This window comes from Ambystoma mexicanum, chromosome 8, assembly GCF_040938575.1.
Source record: "Ambystoma mexicanum isolate Mex_15411 chromosome 8, UKY_AmexF1_1, whole genome shotgun sequence".
Taxonomy (NCBI): domain Eukaryota; kingdom Metazoa; phylum Chordata; class Amphibia; order Caudata; family Ambystomatidae; genus Ambystoma; species Ambystoma mexicanum.
In genome coordinates, this window is record NC_090929.1 from 113,060,307 (window position 1) to 113,078,779 (window position 18,473).

General features: G+C 47.0%; 1 protein-coding gene across 3 annotated transcripts in view; it reads left to right on the forward strand.

Moving 5' to 3' along the window:
* GOLGA1 (golgin A1) overlaps window positions 1–18,473 on the forward strand; it is an 804,100-nt gene that overhangs the window by 631,681 nt on the left and 153,946 nt on the right. For all 3 annotated transcript variants that reach the window (XM_069609438.1, XM_069609440.1, XM_069609439.1), the window contains one exon: window positions 6,802–6,891. In XM_069609438.1, coding sequence (XP_069465539.1) covers window positions 6,802–6,891 — 90 coding nt within the window. The remainder of the gene's footprint in view (window positions 1–6,801; window positions 6,892–18,473) is intronic.

Here is an 18,473-nt window from a genome sequence, read left to right on the forward strand (position 1 = left end):
TACATATTGTACCTTTAATCCAGCTCATTTCTTCTGGAAGGCTGCCTTGACTTCTCTGTTCATTCTACTGGTCGAAGAGTCAGGAACTCCTACGAAACAGCCTGTAATCTGGTTAGGGTGATTTATCTGGGCCATAGAAATGGAGCTTAACGAAAATCTCTCCTATGCATTTAGTGCCAGAATTCAGTCAGGCAGCATGCACATAACTAAAGAATATCATTTTACTTTGAGGCAGTGAAGAGATGAATGTCCTTCTGAGACATGGACTATGAATGATGATAGGGAGGATTTTAATTCATCTGCTAATTCCCTTCAACCTTAGAGACCCCCAGCTCTTTTGCTTGATTTAGGACTTTTTAAATTTAACCCCTGAATGAGTGGGACCCTTTTCTCCCTCTCTCATGTATTTTTACCCAATTTTGATTTTGTGTTTTTACTGGTTTTTTTGGAGTCTGACCCTTCCTCACATCCTGTCCTTCTGGACACACTGGAGTGTTCCCAATTTTGTACATATGATGTTGTTCATAATACTTACCATACTGAAGTGTAAGTGACTATTGTGCCTGTGCTACATAACAGGATGATAGTTATCCATTTTGTTGTCTTTCTGATTTTGATGTGATAAATGAGGTCAATCATCAACCAAATCTGATTTCTGAATCTTTATATTTTGAACTGTTGAACTTGAAACACTACATTTGATTCCATAACTACAATGTGGATATCTGATAGGCTGAACCTGTGACATTGAGTTTACATGCTTTTCGATTAAGATTAAACAACACTATTGAAGTCTATGTATGGGATTTGGATTCCCTGATTGAGGGTGACCCATGCAATAAACTGTATCGACAATCACTGGGACTGTTGTCCCCTTAGGAGTGCATCGTAGGGCCACCATGTGGCAACACACGATCCTGTTCTCCATTGTTCTTGCCTGTCCCAAGTGGCCTTGTGACCCAAGCCATTCTGCACCAGAAATGATTTAGAGTGAAACTTGACAAATATATGTCTTATGTTAATTTGAAAATTGTAAAATTTCAATCTCCTTAAGATTTATGATAGAAGATTTCATATAGGTCTGTACACCCCTTGTCCCCTCCTTTGCAACCTTGGCAGAAAAGCTCCGGATGGAACGACTTCTCCCCTTGGGTTAGCGGGACCAACTAACCCCGAGATATACTCCCCTTGTGCACCATCCCCGACTTTCTATGCCTTTCCTTTGCTGAAGAAGCCCAATGCCAGGGGTCGAGTGTCCATAGTCTAGTCCTCAGGACCCTCCAGATCCAGAGTCCCCTCACCAGAGTGCAGGACCGAGGGAGCACGGAAATTCCAACCGGTGTTCGTTGTTCCACATCAGTGCTATTTGCTAAGCGCTGAAACCGCAAAGTGCTGCTGACCCAAAGAAAACCTGTAGCTGCCGAAGACGGTCTTGAGTACTGCCGCAGGAGCCCTCCAGACGTCCTCCCTCTTGTTCCCACAACTGAGGCTCAGCAACCAGGACCTGCTTGGCTGTAGCAAGTCGAAATCCAGCAGGACTCCTTTCTTCTAACTAAAGGTACTTTTTCAGGTTTGGGGTTACTTAACCTTCCCGCCTTACGTCGTTTGGTCTCACTTGAGACTTTCACCTGCTTAACTTTTCGAGTTGATTTCAACTCCCTTTGCACAGGCTTAACGGCATGTTTCCCTATGCTGAACTCTCCAAATTTGTGCGAGACATTTATCCAAGAAGTGCATTCGAATCATTGTCAAAATGACTTTGGCTGTCCTGGATCCCTAAAGGCACTCTTCCAAATCCATTGACTTTGATATTGCTTGTCCCTCCTAGGTTGTAGCTTGTTGTAAACAGTTACTGCTGGGATAGGCTTATCTAGACTTCATTGGAGGATACAGTTGTTTGTTTGTTTGTTTATTTATAGTGCGCACCTAACCCAAAGGGTAACAAGGCGCAAAAAGTGACAAGAGGATTTTAAAAACTTAGTTACGTAGCAACAGAGGTAGGTCCAGCAGAGTTTACATTGCTTGAAGCACCTTGACATTAATGGACAATCAAGTAACACACACACAAGGTATACAATATATACAGGTAATCAAACAAGTAGCCTCTATTAGGCCGAGGTAAGCATTAGTGTACGGGATTTGTAGGATTTGTGGTAAGGCACGGCCTAGTAGTGTATTAAAAATCATGTTCCTTGAGCCCGTGGATAGTCATGGACCTAAATTGTAGGTACGGCAGGTCATCCCTGAGTGATGGAGGTAGTGAGTTCCAACATTGAGCTGCTTTGACGGGGAAACTATTCCCCCCAGACATCATCCGTTTGAATCTGGGCACAAGGAGGAAGTTGGAATTGGCCTTTCTGGATGGTCGGGAGGAGATAGGTCTGGTAAATCTAGTTATTAGGTATTGAGGGGCTGCCTGGTGGAGGCACTTATGCGTCAAGGACACAGATTTGAGGAAAATGTTGTCTTTGGTAGACAGCCAGTTGACAGATCTTCTAGTATCCGAGATATGTGCTTTTTTCGGGATGCTCAAGGCGGCTCTTAGAGCATTATTTTGGAGGATTTGGATTTTATTGGTGATATATTTATTGCAACCTACATATAAGGCATTGCAATAATCCAATTTGGACAATATTAATGCTCTGGCTAGTGTAATGCAGTTGGACGATGAGAGGAAGGGTTTGGCTGCTCTAATAAGTTTGCATGCATGCGGATGCCATAGCATTTACTTGTTTTGAGAAGGTGAGCGTCGAGTCTAGGTAGAAGCCAAGAGTTTTGACCTCTTTGGCTACTGTAATCTTGTTGTTGTCGATTACAAGGGAGGAGTAATTTGGGCCTAGTTTGGTAAGGTTAGAGGAGGTTCCGAGAATGAGGAGTTCTGTTTTGTCATCATTCAGGCATAGACCATGTGTGGCCATCCATGCCTGAATGATGAGGTACACTCCATTTACAAAGGCCAAATCCTTGTCGTAGTCCCCCGTCAGCGGGATGAGGATCTGGGTATCATCCGCAAAATTAGTGTAGGTGATACCCAGACCATCCAGATCGTCGAAAAGGGGCTTTGTAAAGATGTTGTACAAGGTGGGGGGGACACAGGAGCCTTGGGGTACGCCACAGGTAATAGGTGTGGGGTCGGCAGCTGCTAAAGGGGAGAATACTCTCATAGTGCGGTTTTTGAAACAGGATTGGATCCAGTCGGTTGCCTCTCGAGAGAAGTGGGCTGCTGATTGTAGGTGATTGCAGAGAATCTCATGGTCAACTAAGTCAAAGGCGGCTGAGAGATCAAGAAGTAGCAGTAATGCAGTCTTTCCCTTGTCTCTCAGCTCGTCTATCTGGGTCTTGAGGTCCAGGAGAGCGGTTTCGGTGCCGTGCCGTGGCCTGAAGCCGGACTGACGGACTCCTAGAAGATGAAAGTGTTCGAGGTAATATTGAATTTGTTGATATGCTATTTTGTCAAGGATGTTAAGTAAGAATGGTACTGTAGTAATAGGGCGGTAGTTCGTAGGAGTCGCGGGATCTAGGCTAGGTTTTTTAAGGAGGGGGAGGACCCACGCTTGTTTCAGGTTATTGGGGATAGTATTGGTGGTGAAGGAGGCATTTATTAATTTGGTAATGAAAGGTGCAAGTTCACGCCCCGTATCCTTTATCAATTGTGCAGGACACAGGTCTCCCTGGCAGTTTGAAGGTTTGAGTGTGAGGATAACCTTTTCAACCTCTTTGGTAGTGACTTTATGGAAGTTGAACTGGGGAATGGGAGTAGTGGAGGGTGGCTGGGTCGGAAGTTCCGTTGTTGAACTGGTGATACTCATTTTGATAGTTGGGAGAAGTGAGTCTTTTTTATTTTTTATCTTAGTTTGCAAGGACGTGATTTTATTAGCTAAGGCATTTTGAATGCTTGCGCACCAATTTTTATCTTTAAGGCAGGAGTCAGGCGTTTGTACAGGAGATTCTACCTCTTTCAGAATAGTAAAGAACTCCTTGGTATTAGATTTGGCAAGTGAAATTCGGCAGTTATAGGACATTTGTTTGGCCTGAATAATTTATTTTTTGTACTGGGTGGCTAGTGTGTTCAAGTTATTCTTGTTACCTTCAGTAGGGTGTGATCTCCAAACTTTTTCGCAGCGTCGTTTCTCCTGTCTGAGGAGTTTAAGATGGGGGGAGAACCAGGTGTTAACATGTTTGAGAGGTTTGCTCTATCTCAGCTTTAAAGGTGCAATGATGTCAAGGGAGGAGAGCATAACTTTATTATACAAATCTACCATGATGGAGGGGTCCAAGTGGTCGCGAATAGCATTCAAGGTCGGTAAGATCAAAGGAATGAGGCTTTCAAGGGTGATATTTCTTTTGTTTCTAGTCTGGGCAGCTGGGGCTATGCTGATAGCTTGTGCTGGTCGTGCCTCTAGTGAGAACGTAATCAGGTGGTGGTCAGTCCAAGGCTGTGGTAATATAGAAGAGACCAGGATAGGACAATTGTGCATAGCTAGCCAATCAAGAGTTCTACCTTTAATATGGGTAGACTCTGTGATCTTCTGGATAAAGCCTCATTCCTCTAATGTGTTGTTGATTAGTGTGGCATTGGCATCGGTAGGGTCATTAAGTCCAAGGTTAAATTCACCTAGTAGGATGCTTTGGGATGCGTTCTTAAGATTGTTCGAGATGATGTTAGTGAGGTCTTCCTCAAAGGACCCTAAGGGGCCTGGAGGTCGGTATATAAGGTGGATGGATATAGATTGTGTCTTGGATAGCGTTAATTTGGCGGTTAGGGAGTCACAAGATCCTAAGATAGTGGGTGGAGAGCAATTCAGAGTGAGTTTAGATTTGGCTATTATAGCAAGACCTCCACCTCTGGTAGTAGTACGGTCGAGTCTTAGTAATGTGTAATCATCAGGTAAGGCTAGCATAATTGCAGGTCCAGCTGCTGGGTGAAGCCAAGATTCAGTAATGGCTAGGAAGTCTAAATCTTCGTTGTACAGTATGTCAGCTAGATCAGTTGCATGGGCTACCATAGAGCGCGCGTTTATGAGTGCACCCTTAATTCCAGGTTGTGCTGGTTTCGCCGGTGGTGACTTAATTTTGAGGGTATCTTTCTGGGTGGAGATAGGCTCTCGGAAGAGTCTGCTGTTAAGTTGAAGAGGGTGTTGAGAGGGGCTAGTACGGCTAGGGTTGGCCCTACCATTACTAGGCAGTGGTTTGGGTAAGGGGTCATAGAGTCTTGGGAGTCTGGCACGGAGTTTTAGGTTCCTTTGTGTAACAGTGCAAGGAATGTTAATCATGTCAGTTGGTTTGTAGGGGTTGAACATTGGCATATGTAGGATCAAGTTAGGGAGCAAGGTAGATGGATCTGAATTTATGATGAGTAGTATGGATCTAAGTAGAGCAGTGTAGAGAAATGGGAAATGCATTATGGGAATATACAAAGTAAAAGTGCAGTACTTTAGCTACTGGCAGATAGCATGCAAATTGTAGCACATTTGCGTTAAACTAAGACAGTGGTGTCTAGGTATCAGCAAGTCAGGAATGCTGATAAGAACGCATCTAAATTCAGTTTTGGCAGTTAACCTATGTAGCAATAGTTCCTAATACAGGGTAAAAACACATCTATATTCGGCTATGGCAGTTTAACTAAGAAACAATAGTTCCTAATACAGGATGTAGACCCATCTAGATTCTACTGAGGCAGTTCACCTTAGAAAAAGTTGTCCTCACATGTTTTGAGAAACTGTTCTAACCTTGTTTACTTCCTTTAACCCTTTCTTTCTGCAACTCTGAATTTACGAAAGCATTGGTGTGATATATAAATGCAAATACTCACCTTGTGATTGAAGTCACCTCAGGGTGTAGGAAAAGTGTATGAAGCATATCCAAAGATTATCCACTAGCTTTATTTAATTCTGAAAAGTAATTTCAAAGTTTAATTGTATTGTTACAACCGTTTGTCTTTTTAAAGAATGCTTATTTAAAACTGATGTTAAATAAATAAGTATTTAAAACTGAAACCTTGAGTGTAAGTGTTACTTGACTACTTGTATTTACAGCTTTCCTTTGTACAACTCACATTTACCCCTCTTCAGATAAGCCTGGCTGCTCAGTCACACTACCAACTTGTGTAGTACAGACCTATAACAAAAGGTGGGTTACCTAATACCAAGCAGATAAGTCTTGTGTAGTCTCACACAGTGTGACTGTACCAATTCTTACCTAACAGATGACAAACACAGATTGTGCCTAACGTTAACAACCATGTTCTGAGGGGTGGTTTAACACACACTGTGATTTATAGGAGAAGTGACATGTTAAATGTATTTATTTACAACAGTGCTTTAGAAAGAAGTGACATTCTTCTGAATCATTGCTGCTCTTATGCAATATTTATTTCTGCTAAAATGTGTATTGTCCAAGTACTGGACATCCCTCTGACACACTTGTGAATGACTTGCATCCTGGATAACATTAGTTTAACATAAATCTTGGCAAACCATTTGAGTCATTTTCGTCTGAGCTTGTAGATTTTTTTTCATTGCAACCCTGAATGTCCTTCGAAATTCTCCTCACCTGCAATAATCTGTAAATGTAATTAAGCATGCTTACTATCCGTCTCCTCCCCAAGGGCAGACTGTAAATTCAACAATGTACTGCTTTTGTTCAGAATTAATCTATGACATAATGTTTGAGGATTTTAGTAGAGAAGGTTGAGTATGTGTGAAAGCACTGCTGGGTTTAGAGCACTGTATACATCTATAATCTGTCCACCTTTGAGATACTGTGTTTCCATAATTCCCATTTTGCTCCTGTGGATTGCAGGAAGAGCTGAGTAGCAGAGAAACGGTCAGCGTTGAAATAGCCAAAGCTCTGGAAGAAGTACGGAAACGGAGGGAAGAGCTGCAGCAGCAGGTTGGTCAAGGACCACTCCTTTGTAAATGTAATGAAATATTCAAGTAGCGTTATGTTATGTGTTAGAGTGATCTTTGCACAACCCCCTGGTGAGGCCTGTGAAGCCACCTAGCCTAAAGTTAGAACAGGGTTTTTTGCCGAAAGGTAAGACCAGTCTCTCAAGTGGTACCTGTGGTCAGCAGTGCGGTTTAAATCAAGGGAGGAAGGCTGACAACCTGGGGGTATGGGCAACACAAGGCTAAGTGGTGGGGAAAAAAGGGGAACACAAAACAATAAAAACAAATATTATTACAGGCTTAAACAGAACACAATATGCCATCTCAGAACACAGTAACAGTAATTTGAGGGGGTTGTGTCCTGCGACGTATTCCACATCTATGACAGGTAATGTCCACAGCTGTGCTGCTTTGGAAACATTTTCGGCAGAGGGCGTCGATCCGTTGTCCCTCGAGGGTCGACGTCAACAGATGTTATATATAGGACGCACGGCGCCCGTAGCCTCAGTTCCGTTTTTTCCGCAAACGTGTTTGCTTCGGAATCTCTGCGTGCTCGATTCTTTCGTCATGTACGATGTCTTCTTCTTCTACTACCCCGAAGTCGGGCTTTAAAAAATCTCGGACTGCGGTTCGAAGATGTCCATCACGGACCCGCACAATATCTGCCTCTGGTGCATCACCAAAAGCCCCGCCACCGACGACTGCGAGGATTGCCAGTCCCTGACGTCTAAGGCCTTGCGAGAACGTAAGGGGAAATTGAAGGTAGGTGTCGGCGAAAATCCAGGGGGTCTCATTCTAGGAGTGGTTCCCGCCATTCCTCTGCCTCGTCGAGGCATTCTAGGCAGTGCCGTCACCAGTCGCCATCCTCGTCGGAGGACTCCCACAGACGGTAGACTTGTCCCACCAAGTCTTCGTCGCCGGCCGAATGGGATTCATTCCGTCAGCAGATGTTAACGATTTTTCAGTCGCAAGGCACAGTTCTGTCCACGCCTTCGAAAGAAGTCGGCAAGGAACAGGCTCGGTCCACCACACGTGCGCCTTCAGGTCCCGGTCCTCGACGTCATTGAGACCATCGGAACCTGTGAAGCCTTCCAAGAAGGCGTCGACGCCATCAGTGTCGAGGGGATCACTCGAGGCTCCGGCCTCGAAGAAGTCGTCGGCGCTGTGTCGAGTGGCACTCGCGGGGCTCCATACTCGAAGAAGTCGTCGACGCTGATTCCTTTCGGCGCCTTCAACGCCGTTTGTGGAGGATTTGACGGAGGTGCCCCTGTGGGCTGTGGAACCTCCAAGGAAGGCTGCCAGTAAGTCTATGAGGTCTGTATTTGAGCCCTTTTCTATTCCTCCTCCTAGATTGGAGTTTTTCCAACCTTTACAGGATATTTCAGAGGTTGAGGAACTGCCTGATGAGGAGATGGCCTTGCCTGTGCTTCCTGATTTCCCTGATGACCTTTTGTCTGGGCATAGTCAGATGGAGGACGCTAGTGGCCTTGACACCTCTCCGGAGGTAGAGTTTGGCCGACCTGAGCCTGGGGCGCATGCAGGTTCATCCTATCGGCGTCTCATGTCAAGGGTGACCGAATACTTGCTGTGGTCTGCTCCACCTTACAAATTCAAATAACATAACACCTGTTGATTTTACTCAGGATGATTCGACGGACATCCTGGATCAAGGTCCGCCCACTGACGGTGTTGCCGTTTGACATGGCTTTTCAAAGGACGGCGGCGGCTTGGACTGCTCCGGAGAGTCTCCCGGCAGTTAATAGTCGCTTCGGAAGACATACCGCCCATCCAGTAGTGCCCCTGCTACTTATCGACGCACCCTACTCCGGAGAGTTTGGTGGTGCAGGTGGCTACGGCCTCCTCGAAGCAGGCTGCGTACCCTACCATCCCTCCTGATAGGGACGATAAGCGCTTTGATGGTTGGGCGAAGAAGGTATTTTCGGCTGGGGGTAAGTCGACCAACTCCATTTGTGCCTTAGCGAGATTTACACACACTCTGTGGAACTGTGCGTCTTTGGCGGCTGAGCATATTCGCGAAGTGGATGAAAGGTATGGTTTTCTAGCCCTCGTGCAAGACGGCAAGGATGCCATGTGTGAATCCCTTCAGTCGGGTTTGGCCCCGGCAGACTGTGTCAGCCGCTCCATGGCTGCGAGCACCGTGATACGCAGGTTTGCATGGTTGCGGAAGTCGGGGGGTTTTGCTCCTGATGTGCAATCCTGTCTTCTGAACATGCCCTTTGACGGGGTTCATCTGTTCGGCAGCAAGGCTGACGAGAGCCTTGAGAGTTTGCAGACCTCCAAAGCTGCAGCGAAGTCTTTGAGCGCTGCAGTACGTCAACCTCTGCCTTTTCGTCCTAGGGGACAGCAATGGAGGGGAGCTTCCATTCAGTACTACTCTTCCTTTGGTAGATTGAGAGGAGCTGCCAGTCAAAGGGGCCACCGTAGGAGTACCAGGGGTGGAAAGCAAGGTACTCGGGGTGCCAAAGCCTCTCGGGCAGTTGCCTCTTTGCCCTCGGGCACTGCCGCGTCCGCTCAGCCATGAGGCCATGTCCCATGGTTCGCCTGTTAGAGGCAGACTTGCGCAGCATCTTGGAGAATGGCGGACCATTACTTCAGATGTGTGGGTTCTTTAGATCATAGCCCACGGCTAATCCCTTCCCTACCGGCAGAGGCCTCACGACAGTCCACCGGGGAAGCTCTCTTTGAAGCATCCTTATCTGCTCCTTGCGCAGGAAATCCTATTCCTGCTGGAGAATGGCGCCATCGAACTGGTGCCTGTAGCGGAGAGGAACAAGGGATGGCATTCCCCTTATTTTTTGATCCCGAAAAAAGACGAGGGATTGAGACCCATCATGGACTTGCGTTGGTTGAACAAGCTCTTCAAGTTCAAGATGGCAACTCTTTCTCAAGTCCTCCAGGCCCTTCAACTTCAGGATTGGTTGGTGTCTCTGGACCTCAATGATGGTTACATTTATGTGCCGATTCATCCCAAGCACAGGAAGTACCTGAGGTTTGCGGTTGGTGACTTGCATTTTCAGTTTTGGGTCCTGCCGTTCGGATTGACCTCCGCCCCAAGGGTCTTCACCAAGCTGATGGTGGTGGTGGCAGCGTATCTCAGGAAAGGGGGATTCACGTCTACCCCTACCTGGACCATTGGTTGATCAGGGCGTGCTCTCCTGAGCAAGCCCTGGATCATCTGTCCGTCACCTGCCATTCCCTTCACAAGCTGGGCTTCTCCCTTAATTTAAAGGAGTCCCATTTGACACCTACCCAGCGGCTCCAATACATCGGAGCAGTGCTTGACACATCCCTGGGGCAGTGTTCGCCTCCCCATGTGAGGGCTCATCACATTCTGCAGATGGTGGACAAGTTTCAACATGCCCAGAGTCTCCCGGCGTTGAAATTCTTGAGGTTGCTCGGCCTCATGGCATCCTGCATTTTCCTGGTGCGTGAGGCCAGGCTGCGGATGAGATCCTTGCAGTGGGCTCTCAAGATGCAGTGGTCGCAGATCTCCGGCAGGATGTCGGATCCCGTTCAGATTCCGACCTCGGTCGCCCAGGATCTTCTATGGTGGGCCGATGAAGGCAATCTGATGAAGGGAGCACCATTTTGGCAACCATGGCCGGAGGTGACGATCGTGACGGACGCATCCCTCACAGGTTGGGGCGCTCATGCCAACAAGTTGACAGCCAGCAGACGTTGGTCTCTGTCGGAGTCCAGACTCCACATCAATCTGTTGGAGCCCAGGGCCGTCAGGCTAGCTCTGAAGGCTTTTCTGCCGTCTGTGCGGGGGAAGACTTTCCTGATTATGACGGATAATACAGTGGCCATGCACTACCTCAACAAAAAAGGGGGCAGGGTCACTCCCGTTGTGCAGGGAGGCGATGCAGCTCTGGTTCTGGGCCATCCAGTAGGAATTTTCGATCTCGGCAGTTCATCTGGCCGGAGACGAAAATGCGGTGGCAGACACTCTGAGCAGGCAGAGCACGGTCTCTCACGAGTGGGAGCTGGCTCAGGAAATTCTTTTGGAGATCTTTGCCCTTTGGAGAACCCCACAAGTGGATCTCTTCGCCACCAGTCTCAACCGGAAGTGCGAAAGATTCTGCTCGTGGGAATTGTTAGGCAAAAACCTGTGCAGTTCCCATAGGGACCACTGCAAAATGTTTAAGTCTACAGGTGTTGGCAGTAAACCCAATTGGTAGCAGTCTGTACCACCCAGATTTACCTGGTAGCTGTGGCTGTGCAGTCAGACTTCTCTCAAGAAGAGTTAGGCAGTATATAGAGTATACACATTGGGTACAAAAAGACAGTAGCACAAGCAAACACTGACCAGAGCTTGGGTATAAAAGTATATAATTATTTATTTAAAAACACACTTGTAAAAATACACTGGCACTAATATGTCAAGCAAGTTCAAACACAGTCACTATAAATATTTACACCTCCCTGATTAATTATTCGACAAGTCTTAGGAAAAGAACACCACTTATTATCAATACAGGGGTGAGCGCTTAACCAAGATGGCACTCCAATAATTATTTAAAAAGGGAGGGAAAAGGCAGAATTAGGAAAGCACACAATACCAACACTTTTAAAAGAACCACAGCAAGTCAATAAAGGCAGAGTCTACTGTAGAGCAAAAAGTTCATAGGCCAGGCCCACTCTTGGAGAGAGCAAGGCGGAATGTGCCCAAGATCACACAGTTGAAGTACACTTTAAAAGTCTTTGCAGATAGTTCAAAAGGAGTTGGATCAGTTCAGAAAAGTTAGTTAACAGGTCCCAGGTCACCCCAGGATAGAGAGTCAAGTATTTACGGGACACCTTGAACAGTCTGTTGCAAGGGAGACCAGGCGGGACACAGTACCTGAAATGGTGAGAAAGCTCCAGCGGGGGCAGTTGTTACTGGCAGCGGGTGCAAGTCGGTGCTTCGTCCAGGGGAAGAGAAGATCTCGACGTGGAGGAAAGCTGGAGTCGTTGCACTGCCAGGGAAGAAACCAGCCGCGGAGTTTCTACCGTTCTAATTCGCAATTGTGGTGAAGCTTGGCTATCCGGCCGCCGGGGTGCTTGGCACGGGTGATTCGACCACGAGAAGATCCAGGAAGGCGAAAAGAGGGCGAACTGGTTAACCCCACCAGTTCAAAGGAAGAAAACTCTCCAGGATGAATATCTTCTCTGTCGTCGGGAAGTGGTGAGTCGGTTCAGCAGGGCTCCACCGGTGGTGTTGTCGTTGCAGGTCGGCTCAGCTTCTCCCTCTTCGAATTCTTTAGGTCCTGTGGCGACTTCTGAAGTTCCAGTCCCCAAAGCCCTGCTTTTATGCAGAAAACCCCCATTCATCAGTCCTAGCCGTCACTCAAACATGCTAAGTGGTGAGCCGGGTGGCACACCACTGGGCCAATCACACAAGAGTGCGACGTGAGTTGCCGAGGCAACTCAGTCCAGGGTGCCTATTCCCCCCTCCCACACATCCTGTAGACCCAGACAGAGTGGCACCACTTTTGGAGGCTTCTGTGCAGAAGCCCGCCAAAAGTGGAACAAAGGGCTCGACTTGGGTTGGAGTTACAGAGGCGAACACAAACGCCGTTTTAAAACCGAGTCCTGGCAAAAAGACCCAACTGGGGAATAAATATTAAATAAATAACCCGGCGGTATCTTTAACATTGCACCAAAAAAGTGGTGCGTTTAAAATGAATGGGAAAATCCCATAGGAAATATTCCGGTGGAATATTTCGCGTGGTAACCACTGCCACCAGCCAGAAACTCGACGAGGGGAGACTGCACAGTCCCCTTTCGAAAAACAGACCCAGGGGCGATCTAATTACCCCTGCCAGTACTTCCACAATATGATGGTTTGTACTGGTTCTGTTCACAATTTAAGACTAGTAAGGTCAATGGTGACTTTACATGCCCTGGGAGACAGTAGTCAGTCCCAGGGTATGGAGTCTATGTTTGGGGGTCACTATGACACCCCTGTGTTACTGCACTGAGGGTGCTGTGTAACACACTTACCAAAAACACATGAAACCCTATGGGGTAAAAGACCCCATAGCCCATAAAACCCATTACAAAGTCACAGGACATTCTCAAATCATGCCTAAGAGTGGGAGAAAAAGAGTCTCACTCTTAGCAGGAGAAAGAAATAAACTCCAAAAATCCAGCAAAGCTGCTGGGGGGACTCACTAGGTTTGGGAAATTAGCCCATACAGAGAATTGTCCCTAACAGGAATTTCCCCCAAGAGGAGCCTTAGGGGACGCGTTTGTAGTGGAGTGGTCCTTCCCACTGATGTACTCGTTTCCTCCAGTCCCCGTCATTCTGCAAGTGTTGCGGAGGTTACGGAGGTTCGGTTCCTGAATGATCCTCATTGCTCCGGCATGGGCCAGGAGAGCATGGTACCCGGACCTTCTAGACATGTCCACCTGCCCTCCACGCCGTCTTTCCTACCAAGACGATCTGCTCTCACAGGAGGGGGGCTCGGGTTCTCCATCCAGAGGTCAAGTCTCTCAGCCTTCATGCTTGGTATCTGAAAGGTTGAGGTATAAGGATTGGGACCTCCCCAAACACGTGATGGAGGGGTTTCTTTCGGCCAGAAGGCCTGCAACGAAATCCCTGTACCGTTGCCATTGGAGAAAGTTCTGTGACTGGTGCAGGGTACAGAATGTGGATCCTTTCCAATGTTCCATTCCTTTGGTTTTTTGCTTTGTTTAGCACACAGGGGCCTGCAAGTGGGTACCATTAAGGGTTACCTGGCGGCGCTGTCCATGTCCATATTTAAGCACTCGTCTGAGGAATGTTCTTATTTTAAGATCCCTTTGATTTCCCAGTTTCTAAAAGGGCTAACTAAGGTGTTTCCACCGTCGCCTTTCCAGGTGCCGTGATGGGATTTGAATTTGGTCTTAAAGTTCCTAATGGGAGTTCCTTTTGAGCCCTTACATTCTTGTCTGTTGCGACAGTTGTCCTTTAAAACTGTGTTTTTAGTTGCGGTTACTTCCGCACGCAGAGTGAGTGAGTTGCAGGCACTTTCCGCCAAGCCACCCTTTACTGTTTTCCATAATGACAGGATTGTCCTGCGGGTGCGGCTTTCATTTCTTCCGAAGGGGGTGTCGGAATTCCATTTGAGTCAGAAGGTGATTCTTCCGGCGTTTTATCCTCCTCCACATCCTGGTAAGGAAGTGGAGAGGCTCCATAGGTTGGATCCTAGGAGAGCTCTGAGTTTCTATCTCTCACGGATGTCCCGGGTCAGAGTGGACGATCAGCTCTTCGTTGGTTATGCTGGAAGGCGCTTGGGTCAGGCTGTTTCCAAGCAGACCTTGGCCAGATGGATCATTTTGACGATCTCTGAGTGTTACTGTTTGGCGGGAAAGGACCCTCCAGTAGGCTTACGGGCTCACTCTACTCGGGGTGTGGCTGCCTCCACTGCTCTACATGGGGGCGTTCCTATTCGCAATATTTGTGAAGCAGCCACATGGGCCTCTGTCCATACTTTTGTGAGTCGCTATTCCTTGTACTCCGTCCATGGGCAGGATTTGGCCTTGGTAAGGCAGTCCTAGTCAGCCATTTGATTGGGCATTCTAAAATTCTAAATTGTAGATTCTTTTCCAACCTCCATAAGTTGGTACTGCTTTGGGAGTCTGTCATAGATGTGGAATACATCGGAGGACACAATCCCCTCGAAGAACAAGTTACTTACCATATCTGGTAACGTTCTTTCGATGGGCTGTTCCTCCAACGTATTCCACATCGCTCTCCCAACCTGCCCCTCTACTGAATTTCCTATGCGATTGCAGCTCACGTTTCCGCAAGGCTTTCTGCAGTCATACTGGCAGGAGATTGGTGCCACACGTTCTGGGAAAAAACTATAACTTAGGCTAAGGGCGCTGTGCGTCCTATATATAACATCCGGTGACATCGACCCTCGACGGATGCCCTCGAGGGACAACGGATCGACGCCATCGATGCAGGCGCCCGCTGCCGAATATTATCCGAAGCAGCACAGCTGTGGACATTACCTGTCATAGATGTGGAATGCGTCAGAGGAACATCCCATCGAAAGAACGTTACCAAATATGGTAAGTAACTTGTTCTTCCTAACCCTCTAGTACAGAGTAACATTAATGATACAAATGCACACCATATTTTAAATATAGGACCTAGAGCGAAGAAAAGGGTTAATACTATACAACGACTCCCACAGGGCCACCAAAAGGTAGAGCAAATACTAATGGCACCAGACTCATTATGCCCCTCGAAAAATTGGTACAGTAGTACTTAAGGCATTTTTCTTAGATGGGAGTTTAATGTAAGACTTTAAAAATATAGAGAAAATCAGGGAGCGTGCTAAAATTATAGCATTTGGCTTAAAAATCCCCATAGGAATGAACAGGACAAAGTCAGTAGGCACAGCTGTGGTTATGGGGAAAAGGAAGGAACGTTCCCGTTCTTCCCCACATAGGTAGAGACAGCAGCAATCAATCCCATTGGCTGCCAGAGGAAAATCTCTTGGAAGGGCTCCCATGCCAAGTTTGACACTCGGTACCCCCACAACGAAATAAAGCCAAGCAAGATGTATGCCAATAGCGGTCTATAGTAAACAGCAATAGAATGGGGCTGTTAAGATGGATTTCCAAAATCCACCCTTGAGAGGCAAACCTATTATGGTGAGTCTAGCTAGCTAAGGTAGCAAAGCGGCACGGCTCAGAGTCGGGTGGGGTGTGAGAGTGGGGCTACAATGACCCCACACACAACATCACCAGTAATTCCTGTTAGACACCAGTAATTACAAAAATAAATATATGATGATTATTTGGCCTTTAAAATACATAATAAGCAAGTAACATCTAGTCAATTATTGTCACACCAACACTATACAATGGATATATATATATGGATATATATATATTAACCCTTGGGAGATATAAGAAAGCACTTGTATTCAATAGCCAGTGTAGCACAGGTTTGTAGATGGTTTGGGGCCTGGTGCCCAAAGTCCCCAGTTTCAAAGTTGCACTTCACAGGTAGGTTTATTAAGAGGTTGGCAATGCCAGTGGTTTTTATTAAGGGTCAAAATGTTAGTTAAGTTCAGGTGAGATCACCCAGTCCAAGACTATAAAGGGATCCTTGACCAGGCCTCCATTGACCAAGGTTAGGAAAGAGTGATTTAGGGGCAGGGCTTTATGCCCATGTAATCCAATGGGGAACCGTGGGGCACATTAACAGGAATGGCAACTTACCCCCTGACTATGATTTCTCTAGAGACCACTGCCAAGGTTCTGCATGCCGTTGGGGACACAGTTTTCTGTGCATGGCCCTGTTGAGGGAGGCCCATGGGCTGTGGATGCAGAAGTCACTTTCAGACACAAGATTCTGTTTTGGTCAGTCACAGTGTTTAGGAATCTGTTCCATACAGCTTCCAGTAGTACACCCAAACGAGGAAAAGATTAAGACTTCTGTGAGGCATACCACCTCAGGACACCTCCAGGGAGCAATGAAGATGAGTTGCAACAGGAGTCACCACGATCAGGCAGCAATAGGTGATCTTCAATGGGCGAACTAAGGAACAGACCTAGCATAGCTTCTGTTTATGCAAGATGACTGAAAAAGCAGGGGCAGGTGTCTTGTTACACAAGTTGAAGATCCTCCTAGTTCCAACGATGCACTCGGAATGGAGACTGCTGCAGCAAGGTATCCTATGAGGGAGCAGGTCAGTCCATCGGTTGGTCCGGAGTCACTTCCAAAGGCACAAATCATCGAACGGGGTCCAGAGTGGTTGTTCCCAACGTTCAAGGTGTCGAAGCACCAAAGAAGGCTTTCTTAAATCGGGACAGAGGAGAAGGTTTCAGTAGGACTTCACAGGAGTTGAGGCTGGCCAGCTACAAGAGTTGTCCTCTGGTTGTGAGCGGGCTGCACTTTTTCGTAGAGATCTTGGCTGCAACTGATGATCTCTCAAATGGCTAAAGGAGTCATCCTTTTATCCAGGATTTGGACTGGGAGCTCGCCCAATGATCTACACCATTCAAAGTGGATCATACATGGATAGCCACAGGCCACAACATTTTCCCAGGAACAAACATTAGGGCACCTGGATGTGTACTGGGACCTGTTGGGAAAGATTTTCGTTTAGCACTTTTCCCTCCATAGATTCCAGTGGACCCCCAGTCTTTGTATGGATTGTAGATTGTTTTAAGTCTGTGCTGATTTTTGGAAGTCAATAAAGCTTCTGTTTTACTTCCCTTGCCTATTTTGCTCATTCCTTTGGGGAAACTCACTAGTCCCTAAGGATGTCAGTACAGAGAGACTATGTCTCTCTTTTCCAATTCATGTATTTTTGCAATTGCACACATCACCTTACAATGAAGTGCAGTTAGAATACTTTATATCCTTGTAATAACTTTTTACCTGATGGCTTTTTTTATTTTATTTTTTAGTTTGTTTATTGATTTTCACATATACTGCAGATCAATGAAACAAAAAAATAAGAACAACATGAACACCCCTACGAACCGTCCCCCCCTATTCCCGGTTGCAGCACCCAGATAAAAAACTAAAAAACATCCTTCAAGCACAGTCCAGCCATTCCGACCTAGCAACTGTAAATGTCCAACAGTTTTAATCTCTGTGGGCACCATCGTTCCCTGAATTCGTCTTTCAAATAGTCCAAAGTCTCACCCCAGTCCGCCGCAAAAGTCTCCAACCTCCCCTCAACTGCATATGTGGCCCACTCCAAGGAAACAATATCCCAAATTTTCCTGAGCCAATCGCATTCCGTGGGGATCATCGGGCTCTTCCAGTTTTGTGCAATTAGCCCCATTGCTGCCAATGTATAGACTATATGCGCCTTGGGGGTTCTCGCGTTTCCTCCTTCCCCATCAACCTTCCTCTTTCCCAACAGAATCTCTCTAGGGCTTCGGGGCTCCCCTAGCCCTGGGGTCTGAGTATGAGCACCTGCGATTTCATGCCAAAAGGGTCTAATAAGTGGGCAATCCCACCAAATATGTGTCGCCGTGCCCACCTCCCCGCAGCCCCTCCAGCAATCACCTGAGTTTGTGGGGTACATCGCGTGCAGTTTGGCTGGAGTGTAGTGCCAATCAAAGATGTATTTATACCAGGCTTCCTGTAATCGGGGTGCTCTGATTATTTTAGGAATCAACCTCCATAGCCTCTTCCAGTCCCCTCTTTCCATCCCCACCCCCCACTGCTGCTCCCAGGCCTTCATATACGGCCACTTGACCATCGGACCCGCGCTCTCCAGAAGTTTATATAAATCCGATATCAAGCCCCTGGCGCCATCATGGGTCAGGAGGAATCGTTCAAACTGTGTTGGCTCCCGCGTGGCCCCTCTCCTCACCTCAGTCGACATTACCCAATGTCTTAGTTGAAAATATCTGTGTCTCTCTCCCTCACCAACTCCAAATTCCTGCTTGCATTCCCTGAAGGTTTTTACCATGCCATTGCTAAACATGTCCCTCAGAGTTTTGCAGCCCCCATCGTCCCATGCTCGAAACGCCCCTCTCTCCAACCCCGTTGTGAAATCTCCATTTTTAAAAACAGGCGTAAAAGGAGACGGGAAAGAAGAAATCCCTCGACTCTCCACC